We start from the raw sequence: 17,198 nt of genomic DNA, 5'->3' as shown, positions 1-17,198 counted from the left end.
TCTTCAGCTGTCACTATAATAAGGCAATAAAAGCCCCAAAAAATACTTGAATGAAATAATGAATGAAAAATGAACAAGAACATTGACATATTGTTATTAAAGTTATTTTGGTGAACTTGTTAGCAAATTGTTGCTAATTTAGACATCCAGCAGTTACAGAGCGACATTAGCATTCATTTGGAGTTGTGTTTGTGTCCACCTGATGAATATAAGACCAATATTCCTTGGCTTTTAGCTGTTTTTGGTCTCCACCAACTCCCGAGAAAAATATCTGTTTCTTTAGCTGCTAAATGCTCTACTGTGTTCACCAGCTCTCACTGTGTCTGTCTGAGCAGATAGTTTACAGTGGGTTTATAGAGCTTTTTCTCTGAAAACAGCACTGCAACAGTGAGTTGTGGCCGGGACAGAGGGGAGGGGAGCTGCAGATTCAGATGCTAATTCTCTGTAGGTTCATCACTACCAGACACACTTATTAAAATTATCGTTTTTACATTGTTAGTCTGAGGAGGAGGATGGTTTGATGAGTAATTTTAGTAGTTAATCCGTGTAGTATAACTACATTTTTGTGTCCAGGTTACAAAGAGTTACTGAATTATATCAATTTGTAGAAGAGCTTGTGGATTCTTATTCAGCTGTTAACAATAAAGAATATAAGGCTGCACCAAATGGTAAAAACATCATATTGTGATTATTTTGACAGATATTGCGATTGTGATAGGATTCACAATTAGTGTGGGAATGATCACCATTATAAATTTCAGAGACAAAAACTATTAAAATCCTGATGATGTGACATTTGTTGGGGTCTGTACCAAACAAACATGTTTTCTTAAATCTGGACAAGATTTGTAATCCAGGACATCACATCCAAATACTTTATTATGAAGTATAATGCTGTTTGTCACACATTTAACCTTTAACAAAAAACTGCAGCTTTTGAGATTTGCATATTGCACTTTGCCATATTGCAATGATTTGATAATATTTCGATTAATTGTGCAGCCCCATAAAATACTCTTACAAATGAGAATGAAGAGCCTTGTTTTTAGGGTTGATATTAGTTTTAACACTAATGTGATAAGCCTCATTATGGACAAATGTCTTTCACCATGTTTACACCGCCTGTTAATCATCTCGCAACCCCTCAGATATATCTTGAGAACCCTGCAATAGACGATATAAAACAACTCTAAACACATAGGCATCTATTTAAAAAGGTAGAAAAAGCAAGAATTAACACTGTTTTTGTTCATATTGGTAACTATTTGCCTTATGATCACCACCCTGAGGACAATTTATCCTCCACCTTAATTGCCACTATATCACTAGGTATGCCACAATATTAAAACCTGTTCCTGAAGGCTTTGAAGTCAACAAAAAGATGTGTGTTGAGACAGGTTCTTAAGTGTGTTCTACAGGTACAATAGAGTGTGAATGAGAAAGCTTGTGGAAAGATTTACTTTGGACTTAAGCTGAGAAAGAGTCAAGTACTGATCCCTCTGAAGCAGCAGAACCAGGTCTTTGTACATGGAGCGCTGCACTGAAATCAAAGAACAAACACAACAGGCTTTACTCGCATCAAGTAGCAGAAAAAACTCAAAGATGTCAATCAATTTCGATGAAAAATAAGAACTTGAAAAGGAACAGAGCAGTGGGGAATTTCTACGTTGTAGATAGCTGCTAAGATGTGAAGTGGTAAGATTCTGTCTGGTAAATACTGTAGGCTACATGGGATATTGAATCCAAGCTGGCACCTTCTCTCTGTTCAAGAATTTAATCATAAAATAGTTCAGGAAACCTTTTAGTATAAAGATTTTTTTAAAGCAAAAATTCCTATAACTTTAGGCTCTGACAGAGTAGAAATTTACTTTAATGTCAAATTTCTTGTTCACGTCTCTCACCTGATCCACCAAGAACCACCACAAACTTGTTGTGCAGAAGCTGCCTGGCTTGTCTCCGGCTTACAAACGCCCTCATAGCTGCACAGCGGTCTGATGTTGGAATGGGAAGAGAGGAGCCTGTCTGAGCGAGTAATAATATACAGTTTACATTCTCTAACCCCTCTTTCATCATTTATTTGACATAAATAAGATGGTTTCAATGGCTTTGTGTGTGCCTCTGCATATTGTGATTATTTAGATCGATAGATATGATTCGTGGCTAGTGGGAATGCTCATTTTTGCACAACAATTTGAATTTTCACTGAAAACTAAAACTATTAAAATCGTGATGATGTCACATTTGTTGAGGTCTGTATGAAACAAGCATGTTTCTTTACATCTTGTGGGCCAGGGGATCTCTGCAGGAATACAGACACACATTTGATCTTTATCAAAAAATGACAACTTCTTATAATTTGAATATTGCAATTACGCTATTTCAATTAATTGTGAAGCCCCCAAACATTATGTAAATGAAACGATACACACACCAATACCTAAAACATATTTGTTATGATATACTGTACAAAGTATTTTTCTGCTTATTGATAATTCAGTAGCACTTTTATTGAAAAGTATGAAAAAATAGAAATAGTGCTTCATCCTTAGTTGTTTTTAAATGATAACACAAACCAAACTCCGCTAAAAAAATACACTGGACACTGGACACTAACTTTCTCAACCTGGTCGCACGGTAAGAGAAGTTTGTGAGCGTCAACTCAACCAAACTCCGTTTGAAAATGTGTCAATTAACATAAAACACATTTAATTATTTGTCGGACAACTGAACTTTCGAAATCCTTTCGAAATAATCATTTTATAAATGTACGCCGAATTTAAGAAATGTGTGGCTGTTATTAATTTACGTAAAGTATAGAAGTTATGTCGCCTTTCCATAGCTTTAAATGTAATGCAGGTTAAGTAGTAAAACACATTGATCTCACCGTAGTGTCGGGAGGTGGGGCACTCTCCTGTGACTGCAGCCCTAATGAGCTGCACCTGAACCAGTTAGCACGGTCAGTAGACACGGACAGTAGACAGTAGACAGTATACACGGACAGTAGACACAGACAGTAGATGAACTGCTGTTTGTTCATACAATGTGACTACTTCCTCCTTACCTCCACGAGCTCTCGTCAATCTTTTAGTGCAATGTCTTCCGTGGCCGCTAGGGCTACGATTCCAGTTCGCTCCAGTTACTGTAAAAGATATTTCCACCGGTGTACTTTAGACACACTGAGGCCCCCCTTTTTTAAACACCAAAAATACAGTCTGAATTAAAGTAAACATTTTTCAGTTATTTGGATTTTACAAAAATGTGAAAATGTTTCCTGTGAATAGGACCAGCAGTAAAGAGTGAACAACATGTGGGCAGCCATTTAAAGGTACGGAGGCTACTGGGTAGTTATGGTATCTGTAAAGGTCCCTTTTAGGATCTAAATGCAGTTTTCAAAGCCGTAACCACGCTACTATGAGCAAAACTGTGTACGTTAAATAATTCCTTTTGGTCTAAAATGAGTCTAAAAACATACTGGAATGAGCCTTTAAAATAGCCACTACATTTTTAAATGTAGAGTGTATAAACTTTCAGTGTTTTCAATGACCCCCAAATTCCCAGATAAAATACATTATAGGACATTACCTCAAAGCTAGCTAGCCCTGAATTTATTGTCCTCATTTTTGGGAAATATGCTATTTGTCTATTTGGTTTTTTGACAAAAGTTAGACGAGAAGATTGATACCACTGTCACACTTACACTTACCGTAAATATAAAGCTACAAGCCAGCGGCCGTTTTAGCTTTGCACAACAACTGAATTTATTGTCCCAATTTTACAATTAAGGAATATTTTTTTTAAAAAGGTTGGGAAATATGCTAAGCCTATTTGGTTTCTTGAAAGAAGTTAGATGAGAAGATTGACATCATTCTTATTTCTGTAACTATGAAGCTTCAAGCCAGCTAGCTTAGCTTAGTTTAGCACAAAGATTCAAAAGACTGGAACAAAATCAGCCTACCAGCACAGCTCCAGCTCACTAATTCATATGTTAAAAATTTTTTTGGAGCATTTTCAGATGTATTGTGCTTTTGAAGGCAACTACAGGCAGCTACTTGTCCTAATGCTAAGCCAAGACAACCCACTGCTAGCTATAGTTTCATCTTTACAGTATAGACATGAGAACTGTATCAATATTCCCAAAAAGTCAAACCTTTCCTTTCAAATAAAGTGTTATTTTCAGTTCTGAACTGATAACTGATACCCAGATATTTCTCTGGCTTTTTCATTTTTCTGTTACTACAGGGTTCTTACTGGGCTTGTGCTTTCAAATCAGGTCCCAGCAGTTTTAATAACTTGCTGGATGTTGTCTGGCTGCGTGCGTGTGTTCGTGTGAGTTCAGTGCATTAGCTGAAGGGTAGTCGGAGGCATCTAAGGCAACTGCACTCTGATGTGTCAGTCCAGCTCAGCCTTGGGTCGACCGCTCAGAGGTGGTGACACTGCAGGCTACAGCCTTGTGGCAAAAAAGAGGGATAAGTCTGTACTAGTTTTGACTTTTGTTTGATGCTGTGACCATAAATCATTTAAATGCTATTAAACTCAGAACTCAAATAAAAATTTCACATGGCCCTTATTGTCACCAATATTGCTGTGGAGGGGCTGAAGAAATACCTTCTTCTGTTTTTCTTGAGAATGACTCTTATACTGAACATGTCTGACATGGCAAACTTCAGGATGTGTTAAAGTACAAAATATAATATAATATATATTATATATAATATAATCAGTCAAATGATCATAAATATGACACAAGAAAACAATGAACACAACTTGTCATTAAAAAAAATATCTCTCAAGTGAATTTACTTACTGTGGTCCAAAAAGGCTTTCCAGGTAAGACTGTAACAACGTGACTGGCAGCGGTTCTAGTCAGTGTTGCGTGCTGTACGTGCTGTACGTGCTGATGAGTCTGGCACATCGGTCTCGGACAGAACTGTTGTGGTACTTTTGGTATTGGTACACTGCTAATATCAGTCATTTTTAAAAGCAATAAGAAACATTGCTTGGTGAATATGCTCAATTAAAGGTTGTTCATTGTTAAAATCACAAGGCAGGTTATTTTAAAAGTCAGTGCGGTCCTGTAGGTAATCATGTAGAAACTCTTTATTATTCCAATAAAATGCTAGTGGTTTTTATTTGTACCTGCTGCTGTTTTTTTGTGGTTTTAGTTAAATGTATTTATTCTATTTCTTTTTTACTTTTTGGATGTCTATAAAGGAAACAATGAAAAACCTAATGAAAAAAAATGGCTAGCGGAGCAGCGGCTAGCTTGGATGTCCCATCAGGACTTGGGCTCTCTATTGCCGTTAGCCTGAATGCACTGTAGAGGCAACAAAACCTGTCTGGCTGCTGTTTTTATAAACCCCACACCTCATTTATGAGGCTCACCTACTGAGGGCTAGCCTGAGGAAAGACATTAGCGTATTTATTCACCTCCTTCAGTCCTGTGGCTGCACAGAGCGTGATTTATAGATAGTGGAGCTGGAAAAACTCAGCTCTTTTCATTTAGCTCACGTCTGCTGTCTGGCGCGGAATCCACCCCACAGGTTTGTTTGGGCACCGGGCGCCCTGGTAATGGGCTAGGAAAACGTCTACATCGATATATCTCCCCACGAGGCCATTCCTCCTCGCTGTCCGATAGCGTTCCACTCGAACCGTGGACTCGCCGAACGCATTAGTCTCCAGGGAGGAGAGAGCCGCCTCTCGCAGATATCTCATTTCCAACAGAGTGGAATCCATTAAGAGCAGGTGAGAGTGGAGACTACCCATGATGTAAAGCCTTCATACTTGCTCATCAGCCAGGAACTATAAGATCATCACGACACCACTGTGGGAAGAAATGAGTCTTTGTTTTCAAAAGGAACACTGGCACTAAGACAAGAAGGAGGACAGATTTAAAAGGAGGCATTTGTCAGCCTTCAATCCCACAGCAGTCTCTTATACATCCATTCATCATACAGTTGTCGTGAGGCAGCAGGCTGGAATAAAAAGAGACAGTTCTTAAACCACAGGACCTGGTTCAAACCTTTTTTGTCCACTGGTGGGACCAATGGGACAAGAAGAACCTTACAGAGTGAAAACTCTCGGAACAGCTGGGTGCTGTGCATTAAAAACATACAAAAAATGTGTGTAATCCGGAGGTCAAAAGGGTCACCTTTAACTTTATTTTTTCTGGCGTTGTTTTCAGGGCAGGTACAATTCTTCCCCTATAAGGAACTCTTTTTTTTATTCCACGCATTTCTCTTCCTTGTCAAAACCTGACACCTACATTACAAACTCAACCATCGGAGAGATTTGTGTGTGTTACGCTAGTAGCAGCTAATGTAGCAATGAGTTGCTAACCTCCAGCAGAGATGAGCAGCATGCTGCAGAGGTCTGGTAGCTTCTTTTGAACTTTCGAACAGATTTTTTTCATCTTTAGACTCATCCGACACCGACTTGAGTGTCGGTCACTTGAATCACTTGAAGCTGAGTGCTAATGCATGTTTAAAAAAGTTAGATTGAGATTTCCACTTTCCCCCAAGTTACCTACTGCAGCTTTAAAGAGAAACTTCTAATGTCAAGTTTGTTGTTCATTCAACAAACTCGCTAACACAACACACAAAAGAATGGTCAAAATCGAAGCAGCAGTAACTGAGATATGCTGACTTTTAGTCCATCGTATTGTAGGGGGCAAGCTCCAAAAACACTGGATCCTACATTTCCCATATTGCACCTTATAGTATCTTTTGAAACCCTCTGTGCTTCATAAACACCCACACATTTCAAACTCCATTCCCACAGTTCAGTGTCTAACAGGTTTCTGGTTATAAATGTGCATTCTGCAAACCCAAACTGAGGTAACCCTGATGACATCACTACGACATCATCAGGGCTATGTTCTTAGACTTATTGAAGCTCCTTCAGAGAAACAGAAGGCATCATACTACAGACAATACACATTATCCAGTCATAATGTCTAAATGATTAACTTGTCTTATTTTGAAAAGTCTTTGGCCTCGTGATTGCCTGACAGATTCAAGAAAGTACCTGACTTTCAGTAGCTCATTCATATGCATCCACGGTGTCACATAAGTGCATAGAAATTTCAATTAAATACAGTTCAAGCTGGAATGACAAAAAAACACAGGAGGAAAGAAACTTGATGATAGTTTTGTACAAATATTTTATGTAACAATTTAAAAGTCATAACACACAGCAAAAGACATTCAAATCAACATGAGTGGACGACCGGGGTGTGTCCTGCAAGCCCCTTACAAGCATCCATCAAATCCTCCACCATGTAAACAGTGTTGAAAAGAAGCTGCTGTATGATTGGCTCTCCTTCCTCCTGGTAGGCCTCTTGTATCTCCAGATTTGTATTTTTCGACATTCCTCATACAATAAAAATAAATTATAAAACCTAAAAGAGATGGAGGAGTTGACTTTGTGGTAAACTTAATGTGACTTAAGGAGATTTTCAAGCATTCGGGACACACCCCAGGTATGAAGAGACCTCTTTGGCACATAACACAAATCATAAAACATGACAAACTGTAAACAAAACGACGATTATTACAAAATGCTTATTTTTTTTAAAACGCAGACGACATTAACAGATTAAAAAAACACAAACGATAATCCTAAAAAAATTTATTTGGCAAATGTGACCGTCCCCCAGCGATAACACTTGTCTCAGTCTGCAAGGCCTCCGTGCAAAACCGCGTCGTTGGGTTAGTGTTAGCGCGCTGGGAGGAGGAGGGCGAGGGGGGCGGGATTGAGGGGAGGAGTCGGGGTGGGTGGGTAAGTTTCATTTTGATTCTGAACTGGTGCGAGCCCGGTTTGTTCTTATTACTTCTCCGGTTTTACTTTTGTGTCGCCTCTTATGGTCTGTTGCGACAGCCATCCCACCTAGCCAAAGTCTCTTTTAGTGCAATCAGAGCTGTCAGCTGCTGCCCTCCTCGGAGGTGGGGGGGCAGGGAACAAGGTCCATTTTCGTTGCGGAGGCGAGGCTGTGTTTGGGTTGCACCTGGGACCGGGTCTGGAAGAGAAGGAAAAAAACCAGAGATTGCTAGGTTACGGCTTTAACTGACTAAGTGGCTTATATTTTATTAATCAAGGCTGGTTCTATAATTACAAGATATAAACTCGAAATTGGGGGGCCGCAGTTTGGCGTGTTAGCCATGGCATTATTATTATTATTATTATTATTATTATTATTATTATTGGTATTTTTGCTACCTGTGTTTTTTTTTTTACGTCTTCAGTAGGAACCAATGGGCTTGGATCCAGGAAGTGAAGTCAGGAAGTATTGAGAGACAGGTTTACAAATTGTTAGTTAGGGTGGAGGTTTTCTGACAATAGGGTAACACAGGAAAATCTAAGCATGAGAATCAAGTATCCAATTCTGTTCTGATGAGATTACCTGTATGAATGTTTTTATTTCCAAGAACAGAGCATGATGTGAGTGCCGTTCCAACTGTAATGGGATTAAAATCATGCAGAAATGTCTTGGCACAAAACTATCCATTATCGTAAGAACAGCTATCAAAAAGCAGGCATCAGTGAGTGTGCTCCAAAGATATTGATTCTGAACCTGTTCTATGCTTTCCTTGTGCATCTGAACCCTACTTCGAGAACAAAAACACACGTTCCTCTAGGGATTTGTAAAGTCTAATGCATGCTGCTCCTGCTCTTACACTTACACCAGCAGCTGGTGTAAGGCGTGAAACCTAATGTGGGCTCAGATCTCAGTACTGCCAGGGAGAACCAGATGTGGAGACATTCTGATCCATCTGCTACATTAGAGGAGCGGAGGAACCGTAAAACCTGAGGAACAACCGCCTTGAGGTTTCCCTGCCCGACTTTTACTACATTCACAGATAAACTGCACCCAACTAAAATCATGACTCTGCATCTGAAGAAAGTGAGTACAAAGCTTTAGACGGGGGGGGCTATCACTTATAAAAACTGAGAATTGATTGCTGATGAGGACCGGAGTCAGTGGATTGCATGGTTTGTAAACTTGGGAGTGTTTATGTGCTCACGCCCACCATGAACAGAAAAACAGCATGAAATGTAAAGAGAGGCAGTATTTCTTAAAAATAAAGCCTTTTATCGCTGGGTGATAAAAGGCCTTCTCAGCATACAATAGCTGCTTTACGAACATGATTTTTCCATTATATATCTTTTAGATAACATCATGAAACAAAAAGTTGAGGTCAAGTTAAAGTCAGAGTAGTTACACACTGTCAGAGTGAACCTTAGAAGGTGCTGTGATGGGGTTTCCACATGCAGTGCATAGAACTGTAAAGCAAGTTATTCAATACAGTACGTACAGTACAGCTGCACTGAGTAGGTGGAGGAGATAATGCCGGTACACCGCTCTCACTGTGTGTGTGTATCAAATCATGTCATCATATCAAACAGTTAGCTTAGGAGATCCATTCAAACGGAAATACTCCACATAAAAATGAATGCAACTGAAACAAAATAGCACTTTCTATAGTAGTGTACATCGACAGTAACGCCACATTTGATGCTTCAAAACAGTACTCCACCAATGGCTGACAGCTCTAACTTCAGTCTGAACAAACTTATTCTTGCTTGTAGACTGCCCGCTGGTAGTTAACAAGATGAGTCTTAAGTGAGGCACTTTTCACTGCTCAGATATATACAGAGGAACAAAAACGGCTACATGCGCCTTGTCACCAGAACCACAGCCATGAACTAGCCAGTGGCTGCTGCCATTGGATAATTACCTGCTATACATGTATCATACATTAGTTCTGCTCAAGCACTCACAGCTCTCTCTTTTAGCAACTTCATTTACAGCTATTCAGTCTTGCTAGCTACAGTGCTTAAGCTTAGCAGTTAGCTCCTCTCTCTCTCTCTCTCTGCTCTGTGTTAAATGTTTCACTATTCCTCTGGCTCCTTTAGTGATAATGGTACATGTAATAACTAGTTTTTGTCCCATGCTGGATGAGAGGCTGGAATTGGAGGCGGCTCATTAGCGGCTGTAGTTAGCCGGTCCCCAGTAGCCAATGTAGCTCCTGTTATGATTCGGCATTGTTGAATGTTTATATTGTTTCAGAGTTCAAGTCACTCTCTGTGTGGCTGAGTTGAGTTGTGAACTTTCTGCCATCATTACAACGGTTGTAGTTCAATTATTAGCTCGTTTCAAGTTGACCTACATTTGATTTTCAATTAGTGAAAGCGACCTTACCCACCTGAAAATACACTACGCTACAGTACTGTGTGTGTTTGCCCACCTGAGAGCTCTGAGAGGGGGGATGGCTGAGACTTTGCCCACGGGTTTTGGTCCCACTGCCGGAGGCATCATGACCAGAAGGCCTGGCGAGGATTTGGAGACCTGGGTCCGGGCTGGACTCACCGTGGGGGAGGCTCCTCTGGCTGGGCTGAGGGGGAGAGGCCTCTGAGGAGGGAAAGGGGAAGGTCTGGGCTGCAGCTCAGACACTAACTGAAAGAGAACAAGCAGAAATATTGATTGACTTTTCGATTATTCAACATTCAGATGCATACTGAGACATGGCAACCAGATTACAGCCCTCGTAACCAACAATTAGTATTATTTTGCAAACTGCTGTCGAATACAAATATACAACGTAGAAAGAAACGTTTAGAAAGCAAAGAGGGAAAAGAGGGGGTTATCAAAAAGGCCAATATGGAACACAACACAGATGAACACAGCAGGGAGGACAACTCCATTCCAGGTTCTGTACTGGACTGGATTCAGGTTGTCTCTGGTATCTGTTCAGATGGCTGATAAAAGGAACTTCTGTCCCACTTTACACAGATAGCAGATTAAAATTCCCACTACAGCACAGCTCTGAGATCAGATCACAAAGTACACTTGCATGAAATATTGGTTATTTCGACACAAACAAGAAAAAAGCAATATGACATTCAAAAGTTGATCTAATTTAAAGGCATTTTACACTTCACAGAGACGCAGTGATGAGAGCCGTTTTGGAGGATAAATCAATAAGAAAGCAATCAGATAAGAAACATACTGCGGTTTTATTCATTATTTCTTCTGGGTTCAGAAGAAATCTCAAGCAATTCATCTACAAAGTACTCTCACAGTTCTCTCATTAGCTCTGTGTATTTGGTAAATGGTAAATGGTAATGGTAAATGGACCTGTACTTGTATAGCGCCTTTCTAGTCTTCCGACACTACGTGCCACATTCACCCTTTCACACACATTATGTCACACAGCGATTGGCAAGTCGGCATCCGAACAGAAACTAACAAATTCATACGGGGGATTTCCCCATGGTTGTCACTGAGCTTCCTCCCTCTTTCCCTCCCTCACCCTTTTCTGCTCCATTCATGTCCCATATGCATGTACAACTTCAACTGTCTTCCCCCGGAAGTTCTTGTGCTATCATCCTGCCAGGGTTCTCATGGATCCTGGTGGAGCCCTCCGTGCCATGGGTCCTGCAGACTGGCCAATTGCCCCCCTAACTATCACTGATATTAACGTTATATTATTAGTTGTTGTAACCAATTGTCTTGCTGCGGTTGCTGTTGTCCGCTGCTCGCCTGTCCCCCGTCCCGTTTCTGCGTGTCGCCCGCGTCACCCGTCTTTTTCCATGATCTTCATCATCATCTACTGTTAATTATGTTGCCTTCTGTTTGCTGTACATCTGTTGTCTCCTTGTCCCTCTCTCCCCTGTCTCTTCTCTGTCCTCTCCTCTCCTCCTCTCTCTATTCTCCCCCCAACTGGTCCAAGCCAGATGACCACCCACCTAAGAGCCGAAGGTCTGTCCGATGGTTCCTGCCCGTTAAAAGCCCAGTTTTAATCCTTGCCCCCCGTGCCAAGTGCTTGCTCATGGTGGTACTGTTTGGGTCTCTGTAAATTTATAAGGAGTTCGGGTCTAGACCTGCTCGAAAAAGCTATTTGAAAAAGTGTCCTGAGATAACTTCTGTTATGAATTGGCGCTTAATACAAATAAAATTGAATTGAATTGAATTGAAATTGAATAACACATCACAGCACTGATGCTAATGCATCGGGAAGGCAATTTGGGGTTCAGTCTTTGCCCAAGGATACTTCCGAGCACATGCCAAGGAAGGGAGCCCCGGGGATCGAACCAACAACCTTGCCGATTGGGGACGACCCGCTCTACGCTCTGAAGGCCCCACAGCCGGCCCCGCAACCAGCTCTAAAATTACCATTCACAACAATTACATTCACACATTCTGCATTTAGCTGCAGTCAGGAGCAATATGAAGAAGACACTGTGGTCCCACCTCAGACTAAACTGGCACATCTGCGCCCCTCCACACGTTTCCTCGTAAACAGGATGTTTAATCTTACCAAGGAGTGTCTTTTTCCTTTGTAAAAATATGTGTATCGTGTGTTCAGTAAGAGTAATGACTGAAGGAGAGCGTTTTTGAGGCAAATCGCAAAAGCACTTTAATAAGCTTGGTGAGCTGTGTATCACTGCTGCCACTCCAACTTGCTCTTGTTTTACACCTGTCCCTTTCAACTCACATAGTATCCTTGCCGCACGTCTCTCTCTCCGAGGACACCCTCCACTTCTCCCACACTCCCCTGGGGTATGGTGACCTGAGGTCCTTGTTTGACCGGGATTGTCCTGGTCAAGCTGGATAGCACAAATCCTGACAAATATCTGTAAAACACTAAATTGTCACCTGTCACCACTTTCCCCTGTAATGTTAATCCTGTCTGAATGGGGCTTAAGTCATCCTCTAAATAGGCTCTGATTTGTCTAGTATGAATCTGACCTGGCTGAATCAATTCCAGAGTGGCAATACCCGAGCTCACAGAAGTTTAGTTTAGTTTTATGAAGCTATTGGAAAATATGGTTAAGATGAGGAATTATTTAACAACTGTCTGGTTGCCTGGCAGCTGGCGTTAATGCCCTGTTGGTGACTAGAATTATGGGAATAAGACTGTGCTTGTTTTTCTCACATTAAACCACGGGGTTACATTTTAAATGGAGATGACTATACAGTAGTGACATTCCGAGACACGTTATTATCAGATCAAATTGCTGTCCCTTGCTTAATGTGAAAAGAGGTAAGTATTGGTTTCTGCCTTCCTAAAGTTTATATCGTTTGTGGCTCCCTGCCTGGATGGTGCGCCACATTCCTCAAGTCCATTCTGGCTTTTACATTCTGTGGTATGACTTTAAGGTTACAGTTAAAATTATATTCCCTTACAGTTCAGAAGAGGGTCAAAAAGGATCTTACCAGTGGAGATCGTGTGGGGTTCAGGGGCAGAGGTTTCTTGGGCGGGCTGAGTCTCTGTTGGGTAGGGGCAGATTTAGGCGGAGCTGTTGGGGGCTTTCCAGCTGGCAGAGGTGGGCGGACCACCTTGATGTCCCGGGGACCACTCTGGGGAGATGGGGCGGGTCTCAGAGGTCGCACAATGTTGACTGGCTGGGTGCCATTGGGTGCAGGGCCCGGTCTAAGAGGCAGGACCTCTTTGCTGGTGTGAGGAAGCTAGAATCAGAACAAAGAAAATCAGAACTGAAACTGTTCTGGTGGAAGTAGAATGGAACAACCTGAGAATGGAGAATTGTTTGGACCTCAGCATAGCCTCTGATATTGTTTGATCACAACATTCTAATTCAGTGGTTCTTTACCTTTTAGTCACAACCTCCCAGAAATCAGGTTGGTTATTTTGTTTTTGAGTTCTTGTCCACTGTGTTCAATGTCATTTAAGGGATAACATCACTGAGAACTACTTCCAGTTGCTCATTACGTGCTGCTTGCCACAGTATGTTATTTTATTTTATTCTCCACAACCATTTGGTGACCCCCAGAAATGATCTCGCAACCCCTATGGAGGTCTCGACCCGCAGGTTTAGGACCACTGTTCTAATTGATAGATTAGAAAATGGATCTGATGCTTGTTTCAGTCTCAACTATCAGATTTTTTTCTGAATTCAAAGCTTCTCATAACAACATTCCTTATGGAGCGCCTCAAGGCTCTTTCCAGGGTCCACTACTTTTCATTATTTTTTCAACTTTACTGATGAATTGTTAGAGATGATTTAATGTTAGAGAAATACTTCTAATACTTCTGAAAAGTTTTCTTAATTACTAGCCATTAATTCAGGGCAGTGCCTTTTCTCAATTCATCGTAATAGGTTTTTCACGTATTATTAATATAATTCTAACTGCAATCACTTCCTGGAGCTTAATAGTGATAGCTCTCAGTTTTATATATTTTTTGAATGCTCATCATTAGTCATCAATTGTAGCCGTTACTGTTAATGTAAATACCATTGGCATTTTGTGTATAAAAGATGCTATATGAATAATATTTATTATTATTATTATTATTATTATTATTATTATTATTATTATTATTATTAATTATTAATATTAATAATAATAAGTTACCAATTGGTGCCTCTTCTTTTCCTTCCCCATTTTTGTTTTGTCTCCCTTCTTGTTCTTGTTGTATCACTTTTGCCTGCCCAATGACAAATTACCCTGACCTGGAGCTGCTCACCCAAATTCCAATAAATAAAGCTAATTAAAAACGAGGGAGAATAACGAGCAATGATGAAATGATGCGAAGGCACTAAGTGAGACAGTTGTTCATGATGTGGTGGGAGGCGATCCAAGTGGTCACACAATATAAAACTAACTGCTGAAAATGAGCCATTTAAATATGAAGTCAACCCCAACATGGATGGTCCAATTATTCACTAAAATACAGCAAGAGAAAACAGTCACCGCTCTTTATCACATTGTTATTCCGTTTTTTCTTTCCTTGTATGTACGCAGTCACACATACACACCACACCACACAACACACCACACACACACACACACACACACCACTCACCCCCTTGTGGCCGCTAGCTTTGTTGATTGGTCCGACCACCTTCAGGTGGAAGGCAGGATTCAGATGGCCATTCTTCTCTTTCTCTGCCGATGCCTCCATCCTGAGCAGAGAAATGAGGACAGACAAAAATAAATCGGAGTCTGATGCCTGAAAGCTGTCCTGCTTCATCACTCTTCTCAATCTGGCATTGATTTTCAGGCCCCAGGTGGGAAAAGAGACAGAAGAGGAGTCAACATGAAGTTTCTCATCCAGCATGATGTGAGAGGGAATGAGGAGGTTAAGGATAAAGCCAAAACACAACACTGACATATCATCTTATACAGCGAGTATGGTTAATGGTGTTAGCAAACAACTTCATATTTAAACAACCAGTACACACAGAGCAATATTAGCTCTTTAGCTCTTAAGCATTAAGTCTTTGTGTCCACCTGATGAATTTTAGTCCAGTATTCACTGTCTTTAGCTCAGTTTTGTCTCGCACTCCTGACAAAGAAAATATCTTCTCTTAAGCCTAACTAAAAAATGTCCACCCTATGTCAGCAAGGTAGTTTCGAACCGTGTCTGTCGCTGTTTATGAGGCAGGGTTGATCAGGAAGCTTTTTCAACCCTGAAATGAGACCTGCCTGCTGCTGCTGGAAATGACGGTTAATGAGAGTGGTGAGAGTGAGTCAAAACAGTAAAGCTATGGGCCATAACACCAAAACAAGGCACTGAAAGGGTAAAATACACTGAATACACACTGGACAGATCCTTATATCTATCTAGAAAGATCAAAAGTTGATTGTTTAGTCTCATTACCAGGTTCAGCATCTGAGATGATCAATTATTTTCAAGCCACTAACCTAGGGTGTCTTACTATTTTTCTTGGCTCTGATTGGTTGTTTAGAACCATTTTTTTACCTAGTAAGTTACCTACTGCAGCTTTAAGTTGCCTTGTATAGCAACATATAGCATGCAATCCAGTACAACAAGGCTTCATAAAGGAAGGATTTACTGTAGGGTTGTTGCATTGGATTGAATTAGACCACAGAGGTATATTTGTATAATAAACTGGTAAGTCAGTGTATGTATATACTGCAGGCTCTTAGCTGATTAGAATGTTTTCCAAGCACACTGAATGTACTGTATATATGCTTAGAAAGGCCTTTAATCAGCTCGAGCCACCCACCACCCTGCTGCTGAACTGTAAATGAACTCAAACTATTGGCCATGGAACAAAACCAAAAAAAGCTGAGGGCTTTTCATTGCAGCAGGTGCCGTTAAGAGACTTTTTAATCATCGTAGTGTCTCAATTTTCCATATCGTTAGCCATTCATTGCGTTGTCTCCCCTCTGTCTCCCTTTAGCTGCAGTTGCTGTAAAATCCTGCTGAGACCCAATATCACCACTATTTAGCCTCTCTCTCTGTCTTCATTGGGAAGGTCAGGGTCTTTAAAAGGCTGCTGTAGTGCTGGATCTTTTCCAGACACATTTCTGTTCTGTAAATCACCGTGGAAGACCTGAGTATTTTCAGGGGCACTAACTCAGCCAGTGTTATGACGAGGCTGTCTCTCTGGGTGAAGTATATGGCAGCGCTCATAAAGGAAGCTCCGGGGTTTATGAGGACATGCATTTTGTTTGGTTCTGATGGAGGTGAGCTGCAGCACAACATGCTGCCGTTTATGCTGATGTAGAGGTGTAAAGTTCCGGCGCGTTCATCGATCTGCTCAGAGCGCTGGCAGACATGGTGATGCACACCTTCCTTCCTTCTGTTTTTCTTGGGATTTGACACTTCCTTTCCTCCTTGCCCTCTGTCTTTTCCTGTCTCGTTTATGTCAACAATGACCCTCCTTTAATCCATTCTGCTGCCACATTTTTCCTACCTCCTTTCCCTTCATTCCTTTGCTTTCTCTTTCCTTTTCCTGAAATATTTTCTTCCTTTGCTAACATGGACAAATTGCTAGCTAGCTTACGTAGCAAAACACTGTCTTGAGTAGATAACATCAGCTAATTTATCCAGACGCCCGGGGGATAATCTGACTTAACTGTCTAGCTTCTTGTTTTCAGTTTACCTTGGCGGCTGGCTAATATTATTTTTAGCAAAATACTATCTGGGTGGATATGTTAAATCGCAAAAAGGATGACGCCGGCAATTTGACACTGACTGCAGTTCACTTTACAGCCACTGGTGTCACTATTAACGGTTTTCTGAAAGTTACATATAGAACGTTTAATGAATAATAATTGGAATGTTTAATGGTAAATGGACTAAACTTTTTCTAGCGTTTTTCTACCTTAATTTACATGCACTGACATGCACTGACGACGGATCTGCCATGCAAGGCGCTGGCCTGCCCATCGGGAGCAGCTTAGGGTTCAGTGTCTTGCCCAAGGA

General features: G+C 40.9%; 2 protein-coding genes across 3 annotated transcripts in view; both read right to left on the bottom strand.

Annotated features, from left to right (window-relative positions):
• LOC118338092 (PC-esterase domain-containing protein 1A-like) overlaps positions 1 to 3,265 on the bottom strand; it is a gene marked incomplete at its 3' end in the record, with an annotated part of 18,724 nt that extends 15,459 nt beyond the window's left edge. Inside the window, 3 exon segments of one of the 2 annotated variants that reach the window (XM_035675276.1) lie at positions 1,461 to 1,540; positions 1,902 to 2,022; positions 2,885 to 3,265. In XM_035675276.1, the coding sequence (XP_035531169.1) occupies positions 1,461 to 1,540; positions 1,902 to 2,022; positions 2,885 to 3,037 (354 nt within the window). 2 annotated transcript variants of the gene reach the window in all.
• A 4,889-nt stretch (positions 3,266 to 8,154) lies between these two features.
• adam19a (ADAM metallopeptidase domain 19a) overlaps positions 8,155 to 17,198 on the bottom strand; it is a 71,412-nt gene continuing 62,368 nt past the window's right edge. The window contains exons 15-17 of the mRNA XM_035675707.1: positions 14,826 to 14,925; positions 13,217 to 13,468; positions 8,155 to 10,453 (exon numbers count right to left, since the gene is read on the bottom strand). Of these exons, the coding sequence (XP_035531600.1) occupies positions 10,214 to 10,453; positions 13,217 to 13,468; positions 14,826 to 14,925 (592 nt within the window). The 3' untranslated portion in view covers positions 8,155 to 10,213. The remainder of the gene's footprint in view (positions 10,454 to 13,216; positions 13,469 to 14,825; positions 14,926 to 17,198) is intronic.

This window comes from Morone saxatilis, unplaced genomic scaffold, assembly GCF_004916995.1.
Source record: "Morone saxatilis isolate NCDOM2014 unplaced genomic scaffold, NCSU_SB_2.0 Contig4, whole genome shotgun sequence".
NCBI lineage: Eukaryota > Metazoa > Chordata > Actinopteri > Moronidae > Morone > Morone saxatilis.
This window is presented reverse-complemented; position numbering and strand designations above follow the sequence as displayed.